The sequence below is a fragment of the Cetorhinus maximus genome, chromosome 2 (assembly GCF_964194155.1).
Source record: "Cetorhinus maximus chromosome 2, sCetMax3.hap1.1, whole genome shotgun sequence".
In the NCBI taxonomy this organism is placed as follows: Eukaryota; Metazoa; Chordata; class Chondrichthyes; order Lamniformes; family Cetorhinidae; genus Cetorhinus; species Cetorhinus maximus.
The window spans coordinates 110097961-110122912 of record NC_135880.1 but is presented as its reverse complement, the minus strand read 5'-3'; the positions used below and the strand labels follow the sequence as shown (position 1 = coordinate 110122912).

General features: G+C 42.5%; 1 protein-coding gene across 6 annotated transcripts in view; it reads left to right on the top strand.

The window, feature by feature from the left end:
• fancc (FA complementation group C) overlaps positions 1–24952 on the top strand; it is a 238349-nt gene that overhangs the window by 173011 nt on the left and 40386 nt on the right. For all 6 annotated transcript variants that reach the window (XM_078568327.1, XM_078568308.1, XM_078568290.1 and 3 more), the window contains 2 exons: positions 13684–13783; positions 17554–17623. In XM_078568327.1, coding sequence (XP_078424453.1) covers positions 13684–13783; positions 17554–17623 — 170 coding nt within the window. The remainder of the gene's footprint in view (positions 1–13683; positions 13784–17553; positions 17624–24952) is intronic.

Sequence of the window (24952 nt, the reverse complement as noted above, 5' to 3'; positions counted from 1 at the left end):
CACAGTACACCAGCTGTGGCCTCACCAATGTTCTATACAACTCCAACATGAACTTCCTATTTTTGTAATCTATGTCTCGATTGATAAAGGCAAGTGTCCCGTATGCCTTTTTCACCACCCCACTAACATGCCCCTCCACCTTCAGAGATCTATGGACACACGCGCCAAAGTCCCTTTGTTCCTCAAAACTTCCCAGTGTCATGCCATTCATTGAATACTTCCTTGTCAAATTACTCTTGAAAAAACATATTGGAACAATGGAATTTACATTAAAAATGGAGAAACATGTGCAAAGGAGATGAGGTCATGTGTAAGAGAGAAGGCATTCTAAGATCTAACACAAGTGTGAAACGCCTCCAGCCTCTATGCATCAAGTTGCTGTCTACAGGAACCGAAGCTAAGAAAAGTCACTTTGAATATCACTGTCCAGGGTATTGTGTGCTTTGCCTATTTTGTTTTACTGTTGCCTTAACGGAGGTGTAATTGGGAGCCAGATTAATTAGGGAAGTTAGGAGTTATTATGGTAGTAGTGCGTAGACCTATGTATGTGCTTAAAATCTTTTCTTTTATTAATGTTTAATTCAGCTTTGTAAAAAACCCCTAAGACTGGGTTGACTTATTACTACTGAATTCAAGGCACACATCTTGAAATAAAATACAAATTGCAAAACAGTTGTGGCAGGTGTTTCAAGTTGCCCTCTGGGATTTAAGAAACTCAGCATTTACCACCTTCTGTGCCAAAACAGATTGAAGAAGTTAAGGCTGTTTTCCTTGGAGAAAAGAAGGCTGAGAGGAGATTTGATAGAGGTATTCAAGGTCATGAGGGTCTGGACAGAATAGATAGGGAGAAACTGTTCCCATTCATGAAGAGATCGAGAGGGCACAGATCTAAAGTAATTGGTAAAAGAAGCAAAAGCAACATGAGGAAAATCTTTTTCATGCAGCGAGTGGTTAAGGTCTGGAATGCGCCATCTGAGGGTATGGTGGAGGCAGGTTCAGTTGAAGAATTCAAAAGGAAATTAGGTAGGATATCTAAAAGGTAAGAATATGCAGGGTTACAGGAAAAGATAGGAGAATGGTACAAAGTAAACTGCTCATTGGAAAGCTGGTGCAGACATGATGGCTGAATGGCAACTCCTGTGCTGTAACATTTCTGTGTTTGTGTGTATTTACTTATTCAAATCTTCCTTCCCCCTAACAGATTACTGCTTTAGCTTCTCAACACTAGTGGAAAAAACCCAACTTCTCAAGTCTCTTTTCATAAACACACTCTTGTAACATCCTGGTGTACATTGTCCATTGCTTTTGTATCCTTCCCAAAGCTGCATACATGATTCCAACCCTGCATAAGATCATGTAAAAGTTCAGTATCCCTTCCTTACTTTTATATTCTAAGCAGTTGATCAAGGTAAGATCTCAACTCTCAAACACATTTCTCAATATCTACACCACCATCAGCCATCATAACCTCCACATACTTAATTCACCATCTAACTATGCCCTTACACATCCCACACTATTGCATCCTTCATAGACATTGCTCACACCACAGACACATTTCTTCAAACAAATAAGGCATCACGCACACCTGCTAACATACTCATTCACAATGACTACTCTTTGTCTTCCGGACAAGATAGCATATGATAGGAGGCAGCAGGAATTGACTGGAGGAGGGGATGCACAGCTCCATGAGATCACTGTCCTTGAGGAGGTGGTGCTCGCGGTTATCAGTAGGGAAGTGGCAGACGGCATAGGTATTAGCAAGGCAGGGGACATCTCACATGGAGATATACAGCCACTCCAGCTTCCTTGCATATCCAAAATTGTTCCTGACCCCTAATTTGCAAACCCATCCTTACTCAAAAACTCTGTATGGTCTTATCTCTCACATCCTTCTGTTGTGGCTATTGCATTGTACCCTAACCAGTCTAGCTTTATCATTGCAGGCACCGAGGTGCAATATCCACCTTGATCCGCTAGAGGATCTGGAAGAGGAGAAAGAGCCATCTCACCTCCCTCACCCAGGGCGAAGAGATGAGGAAGTAGGCACTGCATCATTTGCTGTCACTGTTGCAGATACCAGCTCAGAGACTTAAAGCATGTGGAACCTAGAGGCTAGCTTAGAGTGCGGGTCCTCACTGGTGCAGGCCAACACAAGTGGACAACAGCCACACCAGTTGGAAAGTAGACCACAAGCACCGCTTTGCTGGAGGGCAAATTCACAGACTACTTTTGCTATGGAGGACTCAGATAATGACCATGTAGATAAGCTTCAGAAGAAGGCTGCTTTTCTTGACAAATACATAGATTATGGTGTATAAGTCAACTCAGTGTATAAATTGACCCTCTTTTCAGCCACAACATGCTATACTCATATTAGTAGTCGGCCTCAATTTTTCACCCCACAAATGCATATTTTATTTACTGATACCTTATAACTGGGTGTAAAAGATCAAGCAGGTGATACATGGGAGTTTAAGAAATGCCCACACAGAGCAGACCGCACATGTCAATCTATATATAAAAATGAGTCTTCCAACAAAACAAATGAAGTATAGAACTGGTTTCAAGCCAAAAGTCGTAACATTTGCTAACTTGTCCAATAACTGCTGTATTGAGGGTATTTGATGTTAGTGAAAAACTGGTGTGAGAATGAAAGAAGGAATCCCCCTGAAGAATTTTCCCAAGACTAAATGCGCCATGAGAACAGGGACCAGCCACTGACCTGAACTTGAGAAGCATGTATCGGAATGGGCCCTCGCAAATTGTCAGAATAGTTTCATTGTCACCAGAAATGCAGTCTGTATATGTATATTTAAGTGGACTAAATTAAACCCTAAGTCCAGTTAAAGATTTCAGAGCAAGTTAAGTTTTTGTAGCTGCTTTATGGAACAAAAATGTCTAGTGTTGCATCATCGCTCAGAGACTACCAAAGATCTCGATGCCAAAATGACTAGTTTCCAACGATTCATCATCAGATCACAGCAAAAACATGAATGTCCATTATGTCACATTGGCAACATGGATTAAACACCCATGAATTTTGATGTGCCCAGCAACCAAATTGTGGAATGGAAAGGTTTTGAAAAAACAGTTCCAGTGAAAACCACAGGACACAAGATGGCACAATTCACAATGGTACTAGCCTGCATGGCCGATGGAACAAAATTAAAGCCAATGCTAATTTTCAAGTGTAGAATCATGCCAAACACCAAGTTCCCTGTAGGAGTTTTTGTGCAATGGATGGATGAGGATAGAGTGAAGTTGTGGATCGATAATGTGTGGAATAGACATCCCAGTGGTCCACACAAAGAATGCAGCTTATTAATGTGAGACATGTGTAGACCCCATATAACCGATGAGATCAAGAGGTGTCTGTGAAGAAATAACATTGTAGTTATACCAGGAGTCTAACATCCATAGTTCAACCTTTGGATGTGTGCCTCAACATGCCATTCAAGGATCATGTTGGCACTGAATGGAATAGGTGGATGTTGACAAAGAAGAAACCTTCACAAGAGTGGAAATATGCGTGCTGCCCCACTTGATGTTTTATGTGGTTTCATCATCATTTCGTGGGATGCTATTAATGCACAAACTGTCATCAGATCATTCAAAAAATGTGGAATACCCAATTCAATGGATGAAGAGGAAGGGTTATAAAACCGAAAGCGCTACATCTGATTCAGAGTGAGATCCTTACGATGATGCAACAGCCAAAGTGACTCTATGAATTTGATGTACTCATTGCATCGGATGTCAAAGACAGGTTTAATAAGCTTTGATTGTGGTTGAAGGCAGCTTTGAGGTATTAATTCATTCAATAAACCGTGCCACATTAATATGAATTACCAGTTCTTTTTTTAACATTTCAAAATGGTGACCACACACACCGGCAGTTCACATTTTGTATTTGGCATATAAGTCAACCCCTGTTTTTTGAAGGATTTTTGGAGGCTTTAAAGGTTGACTTATACACTGCGATCTATGGTAATATGCTTGGTTCAGTGGAAAGCCTGCCTCAAGGCTTATAGGTTATGACCAGTGGAATGGAAGATTGTGCCTCCAGTTTGGCTCAATGGCTTGATGCAGAGCCTGGAACCCATCCTGACCACCTTCGAGAGGCTGGGCAATTTCATCTAGTGACCTGAAATGTTCACTCTGTTTCTCTCACCACAAGATGCTGACTGACCAGCTGAATATTTCTAGCATTTTCTGCTTTTATTACTTGAAATCTGAGTTTGATCTGTCGATCCAAAGAGATCTCGACTGCCACAGGTTAGCCAGGAAACAATGAATCACACTTGTCATTTGACATGGCCAGAGAAAACATGGGGTGGAATCTAATGCTCCCAGCCGTTCACCAGCTCGAGAGCCAGTGGCAACCCATCCACGGCCACATGGCTGCCCTGGATCTGATTTAGTGTCAATCAGGAACCTATCTGATTAACAGCGAGGTCCTTGGCATCTTCACAATGGAAGTCCCCACCATCCACAGCTGCCCCTCCATCCCCCACTGCACCCCCAGGGAGCTGCCAGTCAGTCAGAGACCATCAGCTCTCCAGTACTGCCCATGCCACTGGGAGGGGTGCTGTAATAGGCCTATGCTTCAGGATCATTGCTGGAGCCTGGAGTGGAGGTAGGTAAGGCAGGCTCACCGGGCCAGTCGGGGGAAGCCCTAGTGTTTGGGTCAGGAGTGGAGTTAGTTTTAATGGTAGGTGGGGCACTTCATCCGTGGGCTAGTTGAATATGAGTGGTAGTGGGATGAGGCCCTTAAGTGGTCACTTTAAGGGCCTCAATTGACTTTCCTTAGGAAGGCCGTCCTCGACCCTTTCTGTCCAGGACTTGATCAAAAGGAATCAGGAAGATGGAAAGGTCTCCACCCTGCACCTCCCCACCTAATTAAACAGCGCCTCCCCCACCCCTCTTTGAGCTCAACTCTGGGTAGGGGTGGGGAAGAATTAAATTCTGCCCATGTTTATATTGTAGCCTCAGCTTTTATTTGTACCAGCAGAACCAATCTCTCTAGGTTGATCAGTATCTTAAAACAAGTTGCACTGCTGTCTTTATTATATTGTGCTACCATCAAAGTCAAAGTTGCCATTTGGATCATGGTGATAGATTTCAATGGAGCACATTATATAACTTAATTGGGGACCTTATCCATTATTTTATAAAGGAACAATTGTTTCATGGCTGGTATCATTAACACTGCAAGTAACGTTCGCACCATACAAATGTCAGGCAATGACCATCTCCAACAAAAGAGAATCTAACCATCACCCCTTGATGTTCAATGGCATTACCATCATTGAATCCTCCACTATCAACATCCAGATTACATTGACTAGACACTGAACTGGACTGATAATATAAATACTGTGGCTACAAGAGCAGGTCAGAAGCTAGGAATAATGTGACGAGTAACTCGCCTCCTGACTCCCCAAAGCCTGTCCACGTTCTACAAGGCACAAGTCAGGAATGTGATGGAATACTCCCCACTTGCCTGGACGAGTACAGCTCCCACAACACTCAAGAAGCTTGGCACCACCCAGGACAAAGCAGCCTGCTTGATTGGCACCACATTCACAAACATTTACTCCCTCCACCACCGACTCACGGTAGCAGCAGTGTGTACCATCTACAAGACGCACTGCAGGAATTCACCAAGGCTCCTTCGACAGCACCTTCCAAACCCACAACTGCTACCATCTGGAATGACAAGGGCAGCAGATAGATGGGAACACCACCACCTAGAAGTTCTCCTCCAAGTCACTCACCATCCTGACTTGGAAATATATCGCTGTTCATTCACTGTCGCTGGCTCAAAATCCTCGAACTCTCCTCCTAACAGCACTGTGGGTGTACCCACACCACATGGACTGCAGCAGTTCAAGGCAGCTCACCACATTCTCAAGGGCAACTACGATGAGCAATAAATGCTGGCCCAGCCAGCGAAGCCCACATCCCATGAATGAATTTTTTAAAAAATAGCTAAGTCTAGTTTGAAGCATGTACTCCTCAGAACTAATTCGTCATCTGCAACTAGAGAATTATATAAAATATAGGTTAAACTTAATTAAAAAGGTTTTGATGCTATATTTCTGTTCTTTCGGTGGGCTGTAGAGTAAAGGGTTAACTTAATGATAGCTATTGAGCATATGCATAAGGAGCAATGTCACTCACTGAGAGGAGGGTGAAGCATCTCCGTCTCTTCAGCTATGTTTCAGTCTTATTTAACCTTTGTAAATAGTTACTATGTAAATAAAGGCATTTTGAACAAAAGACCATTGTCTTCAGCAAGATCTCTTCTGGAGTAAGAAGCCAATGAATCCTGAGATAAACCCAGAATAATAGGTGAATGGCAAGAAGAAATATTTGGAGCATAAAATGTAGTAGTATGATAGGTGCATCACTGTGTACAGAAAGAATCTGAGAAACGAAACTCAACCAATAATATCAAATAATTATCCACTTTAAAAATAAACTTCAATTGGAATAGAAATGTTACATAACAGTGGTAATAAACAAAAGTAAAAACAGAATTACCTGGAAAAACTCAGCAGGTCTGGCAGCATCGGTGGAGAAGAAATCAGTTAAGTTGTTTAGTGCTGGTCATAACAAGCCATGCTTTTATTATTTTCAGCATATTAATGCCATCTTTACACCAACTGTGCTGAGTATTTGCATATATCAGAGATTTAACTCTTCACTTTGCACGGGTAGCTGGGCTTGCAAGGCAGTCTAGCACTAAAATTACCATCTAGTGCCCAAAACACAGAATAATCACATATAATGCTAGTAAGTTAGAATCAATACAGTTTCCATTTTATCTTAACTTGTATTGAGATTTGTCATTGGTCCTTTCTGGAAATATGGTTTTAAATTATGTACCTCTGTGCTCTAGCACTATCTCTTCATCGTTACTTGGCTTTAATTTATTATCAGACAGTGATGTAGCGTTAATGTCACTGAAGTAGTAATCAGAGACCCAGGCTAATGCTCTGAGGGTGTGGGTTCAAATCCCAAAGAGATGGGCTCAAAGAGATGCAATTTGGCCCAAATGGACTGGGAGCAGCTACTTGCAGATAAAACTGTGTCAGAGCAGTGGGAGGCATTCAAAGAGGAAATAGCAAGAGTACAGGGCAAATATGTTTCCATAAAGACAAAGGGGAGGACCAAGTCTGGAGAACCCTGGAAATCAAGGGACATAAAAGTTAGGATTAAGAAAAAAAGAGAAGCTTAAGGCAGATACTGAGGACTCAGTACGGCAAAGTCCTTAGAGGAGTATAAGAAGTGCAGAGGGGAACCTAAGGAAATTTGGAAAGCTAAGAGAATGTATGAAAAAAACATTGGTGGGAAAAGGAACAAAGAATAAAGAAAAACCCAAAGGGGTTTTTTTAAATACCCAAAGAGCAAGAGAATAACTAGGGAAAGAGTAGGGCCAATTAGGGACCATAGAGGTAATTTGTTTGTGGACCCAGAAGTCGTGGGTATAGTCCTGAATGAATACTTTGCGCCGGCCTTCACAGTGGAAAAGGACAGCACAGATATAGACATCAGGGTGGAGGACTGTGAAATGTTAGAGGAAATTAACAAAGAGAGAGAAGAGGTACTAGTGGGTTTAGTGGCCTTAAAAGTGGATAAATCCACAGGCCTGGATGAGATGTATCCCAGGCTGTTGAAGGAGGCAAGGGAAGAGATATCAGGGGCCCTGGCAGTAATTTTCAAATTCAATCTGGCTACATGTGAGGTGCCAGAGGATTGGAGGACTACTAATGTTGTCCCATTATTAAAAAAGGGAGGAAGGGACAGACCAGGAAATTACAGGCCAGTCAGTCTGACCTCAGTGGTGGGGAAGTTACTAGAAAGAATTCTGAGGGACAATATATCTGCACTTGGAGAGACACAGATTAATCGGGGATAGTCAGCATGGATTTGTTAAGGGAAGGTCATGTTTGACAAATTTGATCAAATTTTTTAAGGAGGTAGCCAGGGGTGTTGATGAGTGTAATGCATTTGATGTGGTCTACATGGACTTTAGCAAGGCTTTTGATAAGGTCTCTTATGGCAGACTGCCAAGAAAGTAAGGGCCCATGGGATCCAAGGCAAAGTGGCATGTTGGATCCAAAATTGGCTGAGAGGCAGGAAGCAGAGGGTGATGGTAGAGGGATGTTTCTGTGACTGGAACCCTGTTTTAAGTGGGGTTCCACAGGGCTCGGTGCTGGGGCCTTTGCTGTTTGTGGTATACTTAAATGATTTGGACTTAAATGTAAGGGGTACAGTTAAGAAGTTCGCGGATGACACGAAAATTGGTAGGGTGGTAAATAGTGAGGAGGATAACCGTAAACTGCAGGAGGATATCAATGGACTGGTCAGGTGGGCAGAGCAGTGGTAAATGGAATTTAACCCGGAAAAGCGTGAGGTAATGCACTTGGGGAGGGCTAATAACGCAAGGGATTACACTATGAATGGTGGGACCCTGGAAAGTACTGAAGATCAGAGGGACCTTGGTGTGCATATTCATAAATTCCTGAAGGTAGCAGAGCAGGTAGATAAGGTGGTTAAGAAGGCATATGGTACTTGCCTTTATTAGCTGAGGCATAGAATACAAGACCAGGGTGTTATGCTGGAACTATATAAAACGCTGGTTAGGCCACAACTGGAATACTGCGTGCAGTTCTGGTCACCACATTATAGGAAGGATGTGTTTGCACTGGAGAGGGTGCAGAGGAGATTTACCACGATGCTGCCTGGGCTGGAGGGTCTGAGATTTGAGGAAAGATTGGATAGGCTGGGGTTGTTTTCCTTGGAGCAACGAAGGTTGAGGGGGGAACCTGATAGAAGTGTATAAGATTATGAAGGGCATAGATAGAGTGGATAGGAAGGCACTTTTTCCATTAGTAGAGGTGTCAATAACCAGGGGACATAGATTTAAGGTAAGAGGTAGAAGGATAAGAGGGGAGTTGAGGAGAAATTCTTTCACACAGAGAATGGTGGGAGTCTGGAACTCACTGCCTGAAAGGTTGGTTGAGTCAGAAACTTGTAACATTTAAAAAGTATTTAGATATTTCTTGCATTGCCATAGCCTCCAGGGCTATGGACCAAGTGCTGGAAAATGGGATTAGTGTAGTCAGATATTTGTTGATCGGAGTGGACACGATGGGCCGAATGGCCTCCTGTGCTGTAGATGTCTGAGTCTATGAGCCCACCATGACAGCCAGTGGAATTTAATTTCAATTAATAAAATCAGGGTCTGAAAGTAGTCTCAGTAATAAATGAAGCTATTATCAATTGTCGTAAAAAAAATCTTGTTCACTAATGCCCTTTAGGAAGGAAATCTGCCATCCTTACTTGGTCTGGCCCACATGTGAGTCTAGACCCACAGCAACGTGGTTGACTCTTAACTGCTCTCTGAAATGGCCAAGCAAGCCACTCGGTTCAAGGGCAATTAGGAATAGGCAACAATTTTTTTTATTCTTTCCTGAGATGTGGGCGACGCTGGCTAGGCCAGCATTTATTGGCCATCCCTAATTGCCCCTGAGAAGGCCCTTGCCAGCAAGGCCCACATCCCATGAAACAATAAAGAAAAAAAATCTTTATTATGTAGCAAGTCTTGCAAAAAATGAAGTGCCAATTGAAAAGAGTACTCCATCCTTTTGAAACACATAAAGGATTGCAGCCACTTTAAAAAGAAAACGTGCTGCTGCTTGTGTGTTTTATTTTAAATAGTTCATACAAGAGTAGAAGACAGACAGTTTCACACCACAAAAGAAACTATTTACCTATTACTTTATGTGTAGCTCTTGGTGTAAGTTTTAAAATATAGTTGTTAATAAATATGATTAATCACAATGAGAGGTCACAGACTTGAAATATTAATTCTGTTTCTCTTTTCACAGTTGCTGCCAGACTTGCTGAGTGTTCCTGGCATTTCCTGTTCTTATTTTGGATTTCTACCATCTGCACTATTTTGCCTTTCCATTAACGCTTAAATTAATTTGTATTTTTTAAATTCATTCATGAGATGTGGGCATCGCTGACTAGGCTAGCATTTAACGCCCATCCCTAATTGCCCTCGCGAAAGTGATGGTGAGCTGCCTTCTTGAACTGCAGCAGTCCCTGTGGCGTAGGTATGCCCAAAGTGCTGTTAGGGAGGGAGTTCCAGGCTTTTGACCCAGCAACAGTGTAGGAACAGCGATATAATTCCAAGTCAGGATGGTGTGTGGTTGGAGGGGAACTTCCAGGTGGTGGAGTTCCCATGTATCTGCTACCCTTATCCTTCTAGATGGCAGTGGTCATCAGTTTGGAAGGCGCTGCCTAAGGAGCCTTGCTGAGATTCTGCCGTGCATTTGGTAGATGGTACACACTGCTGCCACTGTTCGTCAGAGGCGGAGGAAATGAATGTTTGTGGATTTGGTGCCAATCAAGCTTTTTCCTGGATGGTGTCAAGCTTCTTGAGTGTTGTTGGAGCTGCACTCATCCAGGCAAGTGGAGAGTATTCCATCACACTCCTGACTTGTGCCTTGTAGATGATGGACAGGCTTTGGGGAGTCAGGAGCTGAGTTACTCGTCGCAGGATTTCTAGCCTCTGACCTGCTCTTATAACCACAGTATTTACATGGCTAGCCCAGTTCAGTTTCTGGTCAATGGGGTAGCTCCCAGGATGTTGATCATGGAGGATTCAGTGATGGTAATGCCATTGAATGTCAAGGGGTGATGGTTAGATTCTTTATTGTTGGCAATGGCCATTGCCTGGTGCTTGTGTGGCACGAATGTTACTTGCCACTTGTCAGCCCAAGCCTGGATATTGTCCAGGTCCTGCTGCATGGACCGCTTCAGTATCTGAGGAGTTGCGAATGGTGCTAAACATTATGCAATCATCAGCGAACATCCTTACTTCTGACCTCATGATGGAAGGAAGGCCATTGATGAAGCAGCTGAAGATGGTTTGGCCTAGGGCACTGAGGAACTTCTGCAGTATGTCCTCAAACTGAGATGATTGACCTCCAAGAACCACAACCATCTTCCTTTGTGCTAGGTATGACCCCAACTAGTGGAGAGTTTTCCCCCTGATTCCCATTGACTCTAGTTTCGCTAGAGTTCCTTGATGAAACACTCGGTCAAATGTGGCCTTGGTGACAAGGGCAGTCACTCTCACCTCACATCTGGAGTTCAGCTCTTTTGTCCATGTTTGAACAAAGGCTGTAATGAGGTCAGAAGCTGAGTGACCCTGGCGGAACCCAAACTGGGCATCAGTAAGCAGGTTATTGCTAAGAAAGTGCCGCTTTATAGCACTGTTGATGACCCCTTCCATCATTGATGATCGAGAGTAGGCAAATGGGGTGGTAATTGGCCTGGTTGGATTTGTCATGCTTTTTGTGTACAGGACATACCTGGGCAATTTTCCACATTGCCAGGTGGATGCAACTGTTGTAGCTGTATTGGAACAGCTTGCCTAGGGGGGCAGCAAGTCCTGGAGCAAAACTCTTCACTATTATTGCCGGAATATTGTCAGGGCCCATAACAGTTGCAGTATCCAGTGCCATTAGCCATTTCTTGATATTACGTGGAGTGAATTGAATTGGCTGAAGGTTGGCATCTATGACGCTGGGTACCTTGGGAGGAGGCCGAGATGGATCATCCACTCGGCACTTCTAGTGGAAGATTGTTGTGAATGCTTAAGCTTTATCTTTTACACTGATGTACTGGGCTCCTCCATCATTGACAATGGGAATATTTTTGGAGCCTCCTCCTCCAGTTTAATTGTCCACTACCATTCACAACTGGTTGTGGCAGGATTGCAGAACTTAGGCCTGATCCGTTGGTTGTGGAATCGCTTAGCTCTGTCTTGTGGTGTTTGGCACGCAAGTAGTCCTGTGTTGTCACCAGATTGACACCTTATTTTTAGCTATTTCTGGTGCTGCTCTTGGCATACCCCCCTGCACTCTTCATTGAACCAGGGTTGATCCCCTGGCTTGGTTGTAATGGTAGAGTGGGGGGTATGCCGGGCCATGAGGTTACAGATTGTGGTTGAGTACAATTCTGCTGCTGCTGATGGCCCACAGCGCCTCATGGATGCCCAGTCTTGAGTTGCTAGATCTTTTTGAAATCTATCCCATTTAGCACGGTGGTAGTGCGACACAATACAATGAAGGATATCCTCAATGTGAAGATGGCACTTTATCTCCACAAGGACTGTGCAGTGGTCACTCCTACCGATAATGTTGTGGACAGATGCATCTGTGGCAGGCAGGTTGGTGTATATCAGGTCAAGTATGTTTTTTCCACTTGTTGGTTCCCTCACCACCTGCTGCAGACCCAGCTCGGTCTGGCTGAGCCTTGATGGAATTAGAGGATGGACATTGAAGTCCCCCACCCAGAATACATTCTGCGCCCTTGCCACCCTCAGTGCTTCCTCCAAGTGGTGTTCAACATGGAGGAGTACTGATCAATCAGCTGAGGGGGGTGTGGCACGTACATGGTAATCAGGCGGAGGTTTCCTGGGGGCGGGTTGTAGGTGGTTTCATGGGGTCCGGAGACAATGTTGAGGACTCCCAGGGCAACTCCCTCCCAACACTATGTAATGACTGTATACCACTGTGCCGCCACCTATCAACGGTGCCTATGATTAGACTGCGAGCCAGGGCTGAGTTTGCCATTGTCGTTTCTGGTGCCCAGGTCGATGCCAGGTTTCATTCCTTTTTATTGGCTTTTTAGTGGTTTGGTACCATTTCAGAGGATATTTAAGAGTCACGGGTGAGGATGGCAGATTTCCTTACCTAAAAGACATTTGTGACAGTTTGGTGTTTACGATAATCGATTCATGGTCATTGTTATACTTATAATTCCAGATTTTTGTTGAATTCAAATACTGCCATGATGGGATTTGAACCCAGGTCCCCTGCATCTCTGGATTACCAGTCCAGTGAATACCATTATGCCACCGCCTCCCCCCATGATATAGTGCAAGCTTTATATTGCTAAATGATGATGGGGAGAAGGTGTTGATTTTACTGTGTGATTTATATTCATAACTGTACATAGCAGAAGAAATGAGGGCACCCTGAAAGGCCTATCATTTTATCTTTGGCACTATTGTATATTCTCATGTCTATAATATTAAAAAGATGAATGATCCAACCAAATTATCAGGATAAAGATAGAACAGATGTCTGGATAAGTATGATTCACTACATGGTTTGTTATAAAGAGAGTGAACAGTTAGTTTTCAGCTGCACAGCTGTTTGTTGCTTTCATGCAATCTAATGCAAAGAAGCACAATGTACTTGTCATACTGAATAATCTGTATTGAGTTAAATTAGTTAGAAAAACATGTAAAATGCACTTATTTGCCAAAAGGAAGTGAATTTTGATTTGAAACATACTAAACGTTGGAAATTCACTCTTTCAATTCTATTGTAAAACTTGCACCAAGAGTGCACATGATTAAAAAAAGGCAGGATTTGAGAAGATTCCTTGTCTCAAGATGTAAGCAGCTGAATTTAAAGAGCAGCCAGCTGTATGAATTACAGTGAGATATTATTACCCTTGATCAGCATGATCAGATAGCCCTAGATACAAACAGATATTTTGTTTTGCATGAATGCATTGTTTAACACTGGATGATTGGCAGTAATGTATGCTAATTGTGCTTTTTTTGTTTCTTTAAACTGTAAGGGCCACCCTACTAGATTCTGATGGGCATCCTAAAATTATTACCATTATACAAGTGTTTACACAGTGTTTTGTTCAAGCACTGCTACAGGTGCAACCTCAGGTGAGTTCTTCAGTTTCTAATTGAAAAGAGCAGCTTGCTTTTGAAAGCAATTTATGAGTTGAGTTACAGACAGCATTCATAAATTCAAAATCCCTTGCTTTAAGGAGTCTATAAGATCTCTGATACTTCAGTCCAGTCGTCATGGTCATTATTTATGTTACTGGATCCTGAACTTGCATCTTCTATTAGTTTCTCTCCTGTTTCCCTCCTGCCCTGTTCAAGCTTATCATGGCTCTGAGATACACCTCTTCTCCTCAACCTTTCCCCACCAAACTGTTGGCTCATGCTAGCTGTTATTGGTAACAGCTGTTTCTCCTCAAATATTGTATTTGATATCATTATATCAACATAAATATCAATTGTCCCCCTTGTCATCAAATCTGCCATTCTTGCGCCTCCTGATAAAAAACACTTGACCACTCTGCCCTTGCAAACTACCGTCCCATTATCAATTCCCCTTTCCTCTCAAAGTGTTGTCACCTCCCAAATCCATGCCCATCTTTCCAGCAACTCCATGTTTGAATTTCTGCAAACAGATTTCCGCTCCGCCACAGAACTGAAACAGCTCTTACAGGTTATAAATGACATCCTATGTGACTGTAACAAAGGTAAACAATCCCCCTTCATTCTTCTTGACCTGCCTACAGCCTTCTGGACTGAATATTGAGTTCAACAATTTTAGATCATGAACTCTCTCCTCCATCCCCACCCCCTTTCCGATCCCCCCCCCCTTTTTTTCCAATAATTTATATAGATTTTTCTTTTCCCACCTATTTCCATTATTTTTAAATGTATTTCCATCCACTGTTTTATCTCTACCTTTTAGCCTTTTTCGATTCCTTCACCCCACCCCCACTAGGGCTATCTGTACCTTGCTTGTCCTGCTTTCTACCCTTAATTAGCACATTCCTTAGATAATATCACCACCTTCAACACCTCTTTGTCCTTTTCTCTGTGACATCTTTTGGTTATCTCCACCTATCACTGGCCCTCTATCCAGCTCAACTTGCCCCCCCCCACCCGCTTAAACCAACTTATATTTCACCTCTCTTCTATTTTTACTTAGTTCTGTTGAAGGGTCATTCGGACTTGAAACGTTAACTGTGTTCCTCTCCGCAGATGCTGCCAGACCTGCTGAGTTTTTCCAGGTGTTTTTGTTTTGGATTTCCAGCATCCATAGTTTTTTGCTTTTATCTTATTTGAATAGACTAGGGTTGTTTTCCTTAGAAGAGAGGAGGCTAAGGGGTGACCTAATTGAGGTGTACAAAATTACGAGGGGCCTAGATAGGGTAGACAGGAAAGACCTGTTTCCCTAGCTGTGGGGTCAATTACCAGGAGGCATAGATTTAAGGATTGGTAGAAGGATTAGAGGGGACATGAGGAAAAGCTTTTTCATCTAGAGGGTTGTGGGTGTCTGGAATTCACTACCTAAGTTGGTGGTTGAGGCTGAAATGCTCAAGTCATTTAAAAGGTACCTGGATCTGCACCTAAAGTGCTGTAACCTGCAAGTCTACGGACCAGGTTCTGGAAAGTGGGATTAAACTGAGTGGCTAGTTTCTTTTTTTCTCTTTTTGGCTGGCACAGACACTATGGGCTGAATGGCCTCTTTCTGCACCGTAACTTTTCTATGGTTCTACTTCCTACCTAAAGGAAGTACAACACTCTAATTGAGGCCAAAGCAATTATTATCAATTTAATATAACTTCCTTGGTTTTATGCTCTTATGCCTCTATTTATTAACACATGAATTCTGTAGACTTATTTTAACAGCCTTATCAACTTGTGCTGCCTCCTTCAAAGTATGTGAACCTCCTGATCTCTATGTTCTTGCACCCTCCTTAAAATAGTGCCATTTAGGTTCTATTGCCTCCTTGTTTTTCCTATCAAATTGCATCATTTCACACTTCTCAGCATTAAATTTAATCTACAATGTGTCTGTCCTTTTCACCAGTTTTTCTATGTCCCCTTGAAGTCTGCTACTATCTTTTCATTGTTTACTATTTTGACATGTCAGTTTTGTCATGTGAAAACTTTAAAATGATTCCCCCTATACCCAAATCCAGGTCATTAATATATACTAGAAAGGAATCAATGCAATGAAAGTTGGGAGAAAATATTAAAGGTAGGGGAATGCGAGTCATTGAGTAGCTCGGACCAAGCTGGGACAGACACAGTGGGATCAATGATGACTTCATATGCTGTAAAATTCCATAAATAATTGGTTTAGTAGCAAAAGTGAAAAGAAAAAAAGACTTGCATTTATATAGCACTTTACATGAGCACTGGACGTTTCCTATGTGCCACAGTCAACTTTACAGCCAAAGAAGTACTTTTGAAGTGTGGTCATCTTTGTAATATAGTAAACATGGCATCAAAGTTTCACACAGTAAGCTTCCACAAACAGCAATGTGATAATGACCAGATAATCTGTTTTTGTGATCTTGAATGATGGATAAGTATTGGCCAGGACACCGGGGATAACTTTTCTACTGTTTTTCGAAAGAGTGCCATGAGTTCTCTTATGTCATCTTGAGAGGGCAGATAGGTCATGGGTTTAATGTTTCATCCAAAAGACTTTGACAGTGCAGCACTCACTACTGCGCTGGAGTGGCAGTCTTGATTTTTGTGATCAAGTCCAAACCCAGAATCTTCCAACTCAGCTGAGTGTGCTACCAACTGAACCATGGCTGACGCTGAATAAAGAACAAAGACCAACGTTTTCTGTATTACAGCAGCCATTTTAGTTTATGTTTTTCAGTTTAAATCCCTTAGGATCATTTTTTCTTGTAGTCACTGAGGCAGTGCACAGAATTTAACATGGCTCATGAGAGTGGGTTGCGAGGCGGGGCGCTGTGGAATTGTGAGGGAAAGCGGGGGGCAGAGTACCACACACTATGCAATTATCTCAGTGGCAGGGAAGGTCGAGGACGGCCTTCCTGCCCAGAGGCATCTTAAAGGCGTCTTCCCATCGCTGCTGGCATTCTGACGATCTCCCTGTGGGCTTAGGTGGGTGGGTGGGGTTGGGGCGGATTTTTCTAATTGGGTACCCTGTGGCCCACTGAGGCTCCCATCCCCTACCACGGTGGCAAAAGTCACCCCTGCAGAATCCCGTCCACTGTCACCAATGACTCCTCCTCTCTGCCTTGCCAATACCTGTCTGACTGGCCCCTTCAAACATAATCCCACTCACCTGGGTTCCAATGCGGCACCCATGTTGCTGCTCCTGGCCGGGTGCAGTCCCACTTGTTCACTACTCCCGGTGGCGCTGCTGGGACTGAGGAGGCGCCTTCCCTCCAATTGGTTGGCAGCTCATGGAGATGGAATTTCTATCCTTAAAAGGCCTGGAGCTTTGACACCAGTCAGTTAATTGCCTAATGGACACAGAGTCAGGCTGGGGCTCCCAGAAATGGCAGAGGCAAGATTGCCCCAGGGCTTCCGGCCCACTCTCAGAGCCATTGCTGCCCGCATTAAAGTTAGGTGCAACATACACACAACACAGCTAAATATTGTTTTTACAATGTAAAGTTTCTGAGGTAAATACTTCTGATTTGTTAGCTCTAAAGTTTCAAAAGAACTTTTCTTTTGCACCATACCAGTTATTTCTATTTGCCTGGTTGTTGGCTTGCTATTTCCATTGGAATTATGGCTATTTAATGAGAGATGTACTGAAATACAAATTTAACCTGTATAATCTTTGTCTTCATACTTAGTGCATAGATCTAGTCAGTAATCGTTGTTTTTTTGAATCTGCTTTTTTACATTCCCTCCAGATGCCATTGAAGCTCTACTTTCCATATAATCACCAATCTCTTGTGATGGCACTACTAGTGCATCCTTCAGGTAAATTTTGATTTCTTATTAAAAATCTTTAAATATTTTGATTATTATGTTTTCTGAAATGCTGTTCAAAATTAGAAAAAAGCAGAATAGAGTCATAGAGGTCTATAGCACAGAAAAAGGCCCTTCGGTCCATCGAGTCTGCGCCGGTCAAACAAGTACCTAACTATTTTAATCCCATTTTCCAGCACTAGGCCCATTGCCTTGTATGCCATGGCATCGCAAGTGCACATCCAAATACTTCGTAAATGTTATGAGGGTTTCTGCCTCTACAACCCTTTCAGGCAGTGAGTTCCAGATTCCCACCACCCTCTGGGTGAAAAAATTCTTCCTCACATCCCCTCTAAACCTCCTGCCCCTCACCTTAAATCTGTCGCCTGGTTATTGATCCCTCCACCAAAGGGAAAAGTTCCTTCCTGTCTACCTTATCTATGTCCCTCAATCATGTCCCTTCTCAATCTCCTCTGCTCCAAGGAAAATAACCCCAGTCTATCCAATCTCTCCTCATAACTAAAACTCTCCAGCCCAGGCAACATCCTGGTAAATCTCCTCTGTACTCTCTCTAGTGCAATCACATCCTTCCTATAATGTGGATTCTAGAACTGCACGCAATACTCTAGCTGTGGCCTAACCAGTGATTTATACAGTTCCAGCATAACCTCCCTGCTCTGATATTTTATGCCTCAGCTAATAAAGGCAAGTATCCCATGTGCTTTCTTAACCACCTTATCTACATGTCCCGCTACCTTAAGGGACCGGTGGACATGCATACCAAGGTCCCTCTGATTCTTGGTACTTCCCAGGGTCCTACCATTCATCATGCATTCCCGTGCCTTGCTTGCCCTGCCCAATTGCATCACCTCACGCTTATCCGGATTAAATTCCATTGCCAATGATCAGCCCATCTGACCAGCTCTCCTGACATATCCTCCTGTAATCTAAGGCTATCCTCCTCAGTATTTACCACCCCACCAATTTTTGTGTCACCGGCGAACTTGCTGATCAACCCTCCTACATTCAAGTCTAAATCATTTATATATACCACAAACAGCAAGTGACCCAACACCGATCACTGTGGAACCCCACTGGACACAGGCATCCAGTCACAAAAACACCCCTTGATCATCACGGCCTGCTTCCTCCCACTCGGCCAATTCTGGATCCAATTTGCCAAATTGCCTTGGATCCCATGGGCTCTTACCATCGTTATCAGTCTCCCATGTAGGACCTTATCAAAAGCCTTGCTGAAGTCCAAGTAGACTACATCAAATGCATTGCCCTCATCTACACACCTGGCCACCTCTTCGAAAAATTCAATCAAATTGGTCAGTCATGACCTCCCCTTAACAAAACCATGCTGACTGTCCTTGATTAACCCCTGCCTCTCCAAGTGTAGATTAATTCTGTCCCTCAGAATTGCTTCCAATAGTTTCCCCGCCACTGAGGTTAGACTGGCTGGCCTGTAGTTCCTGGTTTATCCCTTCCTCCCTTCTTGAATAATGGTACCACACTGGCTGCCCTCCAGTCCTCTGGCACCTCTCCTATGGCCAGAGAGGTATTGAAAATTATTGCCAGCGCCCCTGCTATTTCCTCCCTTGCCTCACTCAACAGCCTGGGATACATTTCATCTGGGCCTGGAGATTTATCTACTTTTAAGTCTGCCAGACCACTTGGAACCTCCTCCCTTTCTATGCTAATTTCTTTAATTGTATCACAATCCTTCTGCCTGATTTCCATACCCACGTTGTCCCTCTCACTTATGAACATCGACACAAAGTATTCATTTAGAACCCTACCTATGTCTTCCGGCTCCACACACAAATTACCACTATGGTCCTTAATGGGCCCTACTCTTTCCCTAGTTATCCTCTTACTCTTAATGTACTTGTAAAATAACTTTGGATTTTCCTTTATTTTACCTGCTAATGTTTTTTCATGCCCCCTTTTTGCTCTCCGAATTTCCTTTTTAAATTTTCCCCCCACTACACATTCTATGCTCCTCTAGGGCTTCCGCTGTTTTGAGCCCTCAGTATTTGCCATAAGCCTCCCTTTTTATCTTTATCCAATCCTGTATATCCTTCGACATCCAGGGTTCCCTGGATTTGTTGGTCCCGCCCTTTGTCTTTACTGGAATATGTTGGCCCTGTTTCCTTCTTGAATGAGTCCCACTGCTCTGATACAGATTTACCTAAAAGTAGCTGCTCCCAGTCCACTCTGGCCAAATCATATCTGATCTTATTAAAATCGGTCTTCCCTAATTAAGGACTCTGATTTCTGGTCCATCTGTGTCCTTTTTCATAACAACCTTGAACGTACCGGAGTTATGATCACTATCTGCAATATGCAGATAGATCTGAGAGATCGGATATATAATTATTTGGACAGCCAAGGGCTGATTAAGGATAGTCAGCATGGCTTTGTGCGTGGTAGGTTGTGTTTAACGAACCTTGTAGAGTTTTTTGAGGAGGTAACCAAGAAAGTAGATGAAGGAAAGGCTGTGGATGTTGTCTACATGGACTTTAGTAAGGCCTTTGACAAGGTCCCACATGGGAGGTTAGTTCAGAAGGTTCAGACACTTGGTATCCATGGAGAGGTTGTAAACTGGATTCGAAATTGGCTGTGTGGGAGAAGACAGAGAGCGGTAGTGGATGATTGCTTCTCAGACTGGAGGTCTGTTACTAGTGGTGTGCCTCAGGGATCTGTACTGGGACCATTGTTGTTTGTTGTCTATATCAATGATTTGGATGATAATGTGGTGAATTGGATCAGCAAGTTTGCTGAAGACACTAAGATTGGAGGCGTTGTGGACAGCGAGGAAGGCTTTCAAAGCTTGCAGAGAGATCTGGACCAACTGGAAAAATGGGCCAGAAAATGGCCGATGGAATTTAATGCGGAAAAGTGTGAGGTGTTACATTTTGGAAGGTCAAACCAAGGTAGGACATACACAGTAAATGGTAGGGCACTGAGGAGTGCGGAGGAACAAAGGGATCTGGGAGTTCAGATACATAATTCCCTGAAAGTGGCGTCACAGGTAGACAAGGTTGTAAAGAAAGCTTTTGGCATACTGGCCTTCATAAATCAAAGTATTGAGTATAGGAGTTGGAATGTTATGGTGAGGTTGTATAAGACATTGGTGAGGCCAACTTTGGAGTATTGTGTGCAGTTCTGGTCGCCTGACTACAGGAAGGATATCAGTAAGATTGAGAGAATGCAGAGAAGATTTACTAGGATGTTGGCGAGTCTTAAGGAGTTGAGTTACAGTGAAAGATTAAACAGGTTAGGACTTTATTCTTTGGAGTGTAGAAGAATGAGGGGAGATTTGATAGAAGTTTACAAAATTGTGATGGGTATAGACGGAGTAAATGCGAGTAGGCTCTTTAGATTAGATTAGGAGACTTAGATTAGGAGAAATAAACACGAGAGGACGTGGCTTTAGGGTGAAAGGGGAAAGGTTTAGGGGGAACATTAGGGGGAACTTCTTTACTCAGAGTGGTGAGAGTGTGGAATGAGCTACCATCTGACGTGGTAAATACGGGCTCACTCTTAAGTTTTAAGAATAAATTAGATAGATACATGGATGGGAGAGGTCTGGAGGGTTATGGACTAGGTGCAGGTCAATGGGACTAGCGGAATAATATTTTGGCACAGACTAGAAGGGCCGAATGGCCTGTTTTCTGTGCTGTAGTATTCTATGGTTCTATGCTCCCCCACTGATACCTCTACCACTTGCCCGGCTTCATTCCCTAAAATTAAGTCCAGGACATCTCTTGTAGGACCTTCTACGTACTGGCTTAAAAAGCTCTCCTGGATACATTTTAAGAATTCCGCTCCCTCTAAACATATCACACTATGACTAACCCAGTTAATGTTGGGGAAGTTGAAATCCCCCACTATTACTACCCTATTATTTTTACACTTCTCTGAAATTTGCCTACATATCTGCTCTTCTATTTCTCTCTGACTGTTTGGGGGCCTATAGTACACTCCCAGCAATGTAATTGCTCCTTTTTTGTTTTTCAGTTCTACCCATATGGCTTCATTTGAGGAGCCTTCTAAGATGTCATCCCTCCTTACTGCTGTAATTGATTCCACAATTTTAGCATTGTTTGGAATGTTTAAAACTATTTCAAAGAAAGATTAATTATTGTTTCATGAGTCCCGTTACAGCAAAATTTGTCCTTGTCTAGATAGAATATGAAAGAACATGATGCATCTAAACTCTTTCATTAAGATTTTTTAGCCATAGGCAGGTAGACTCTGATCTAACCGTTACATGGTACAGATCTTACGTACTTAACCTAGCTCAGGAGCTACCACACAAATCCACCTCTTGGAATGAGGATTATTTCTGCGATGTTGAAACCAACACAGCTTTGAACCTCCTGATGTCTGCAGGGAAAACATCGTCCTCAAAGGACACTGCCAGCTAACAGCTGACAAAGCTCTCCCATTGACACAGGATCTCAAAAAACTCCATGCATTCATCTGAAATCTCGTGCTGGAGCATGCTCCACACCCTACAGACTGATGACAGCTCCACCTCTCGATGGCACACCTCCTGGTTGATTGCAAACATTACCACTGCAACCTGGTAACTGACGCATGTGGTGAAGTCCCAGGTTTCCATCTTCCACAGAAAATCTGGACAATCCCCAAAAGCTTGAGGACTAGCCAGGGAAGATGTGGCCGCTTGCTCCACAAGTGGAACATGAGGAACAGGTCAGATGACTGTGGCCATCCTAGTCAGACCATCACCCATGTGCTGAAACTCTGCCATGAGATATCCATTCCTAATGGCATCACAACTATTCACACTGCATCAGCTGAAGCCATTGAATCGATTGCTAACCTTGTCATCAAACTGTAACTGCTTCTGCAGCCATACAAACAAAAAAAAAAATCGTGTAGTGAGTTATAACAATGCAGCCACGTGAGGAATTATAGAGTTGCAAATTGAATATAAAGGAATAGGGTTTTGTCTTCAGCTCCTGACAGTAATTGGGTGCAGCGAATCGCATGCCCATTATAGAACTTCTCCATTGTTCATTTTGTTGATTTTATTGTACTTCAGATTACCACCCAGTTGGTTAAAGAAAAAATGTACAAAAGACATTGTCCCTTTTTCTTTTTCTCCTCTTAAATGCTACCCACCGCTGCCAAACCGCCCCGCTCCCCTCCACCTCCCTGTGCTTTCTTCACTGCTTTAGGTCCGTTATGTGTCTCATTATTTTCTCAGGCGGAGGTGGTAGATTTCTCCCCAGTATCTGTCAGTTCTACTGGCAAAGCGATTATAGCTACTGCATGCAAGGTTATTTAGTCTTCATTTTCTATATTTTCCTGGTGGCACAAAACACTAATAATGATGTTTCAGTCCCAGTGAGTTCTTTGTTATGCACATTAATATTGTATGATCCAACCAGTGAAGTTAATCTGAGTAATTTGAATATTTACTTGATTTGATACGAGAAGCACGTGTGATACATACCTGTATATGTAATTTCATGGGAGGGGCTTCCTGCAGCCTAATGATACATAAATGCTGAGTATTATTCCTAATATTTGATGTGCAATACCACAACTTAAAATACAGAAATATGCATTTTGTAAGTCCACCTTTATCATACTACTGTTCCTCAGTGGAGTATTGTCTCCGTGTTGTGAATTATAATAATTTTCAATTCTTATAGAAGACCACCTATAGAATACAGGATTATATCTTACAGGATTTCATTCTAATGATTTTCATGATTTCCTCAACAATTTTAAAAGAGCTGGATCACAGACTTTTCTTTCTTAGATGTGTGCCTATATAGCCATAATGACCAGTGATATTTTATTCTCTATTTCCTTTCTGTGGCAATATGTAGGGAGTTAGTTCTGTATTGTTCCAGGTAATGTTGCTCTTGTATGTTCTGATCCAGAATATTTGGATGTTATTGAATGGATGTTAATGTCTCTTGATTTCTTTCGTGTATTCTGACAAGACACACTGTTTATATAGGCACACTCTTTAAAATGATTTATGGGCAATTGTATTGAACTGGTGACCTTTCCTTGTAAGGTTAAACTTTGCAAGATGGCACTGAAATAAGCTGTGGTGGTTCAATAATAGTTTTTGAAATGTGATGCAATGCATGAAAGCCTTCTCTTATATTCATTAATCCTTTGTATGTCCAAACATCTGTAAGTGCAAGCTGTGCATGCGAGGTATGAAAACATAAATCTAGGAAGTGTTTGAGTGGGCTTTTATGCTTGTTCAGAAGTATTTATTGGACCAAATAATATTTATCAAATTTGGTAAAGAATATATACAAGAAGTTAAAGGTGACTAATTCTGATTTATTTTTTCTCTCTCCATGTCCTCCCTTGTCTGTTTGATTTGCTTTATCGTTGTCCTTCATAAGTTTGTTTGCCTTAACTTAAGCGAGACTTTTTAGGAATGTTCAAGACATGTAATGTTACATACAAAAGCACTGACCTGAGACACTATAGACACTTTTATCTTTACACAAGAACAGGAGTAGGCCATTCAGCCCTTTGAGCCTATTCTGCTATTCAATTAAACTATAGCTGATCTGTTCCATTCACCCACCTTTGATCATATTCCTTGATGCCCTTACTTAAAACAAAATTTATCAATCTTGGTTTTGAAAATTTCAATTAATCTACTGCCATTTGTGAGAAAAAGTGCTTGATATTTTACTCCTAAATGTTCTAGCACAAATTTTAAGATTTTCATCCCTCGTTCTGCATTCATCCACGCAAGGAAATATTTTCTATATCTATCCTATCAGATGCATGTTATCATTTTAAATACATAAATTAGATCATTCCTCATCCTAATGAAGTAAAGTGTTTAAAAGACAATCTGTGCAAGCTGTTGCATAATTTGGCTAGATGCCCAGAGTGTGGTGCAGAATGACGCCAATGGCGTGGGTTCAATCCCCGTATCAGCTGTGGTAGTTCATGAAGGGATGTTTCCTTGTCTTTCTCAATGCTTGATGTGGAGTGGTGTTTGTCAAGCTATATAACCACTGTGTCTCTGTGTGTGTGTCCCTCCCTCCCTCTCTCTCTCTAATAGAGAGAGATGCCTTTGGTCCCTCATGGACTATAGCTAATTACCTATAGTCAAATTTACAGAAGAAAATCTTAAACACCGGCACGGATTCAATGGAGATGCGATATAGACATGTGCAGTGGCCAAAGTGTGACATTCAGAATTGCATGCATACATTCGCTGAACTTTTGAAACAAAAGCTTGGTTACATGGTGAATGGTTCCACAGAGAATGTGGTGACTTAAGCTGTTCTTCTGTAACTTGACTATGTTGGA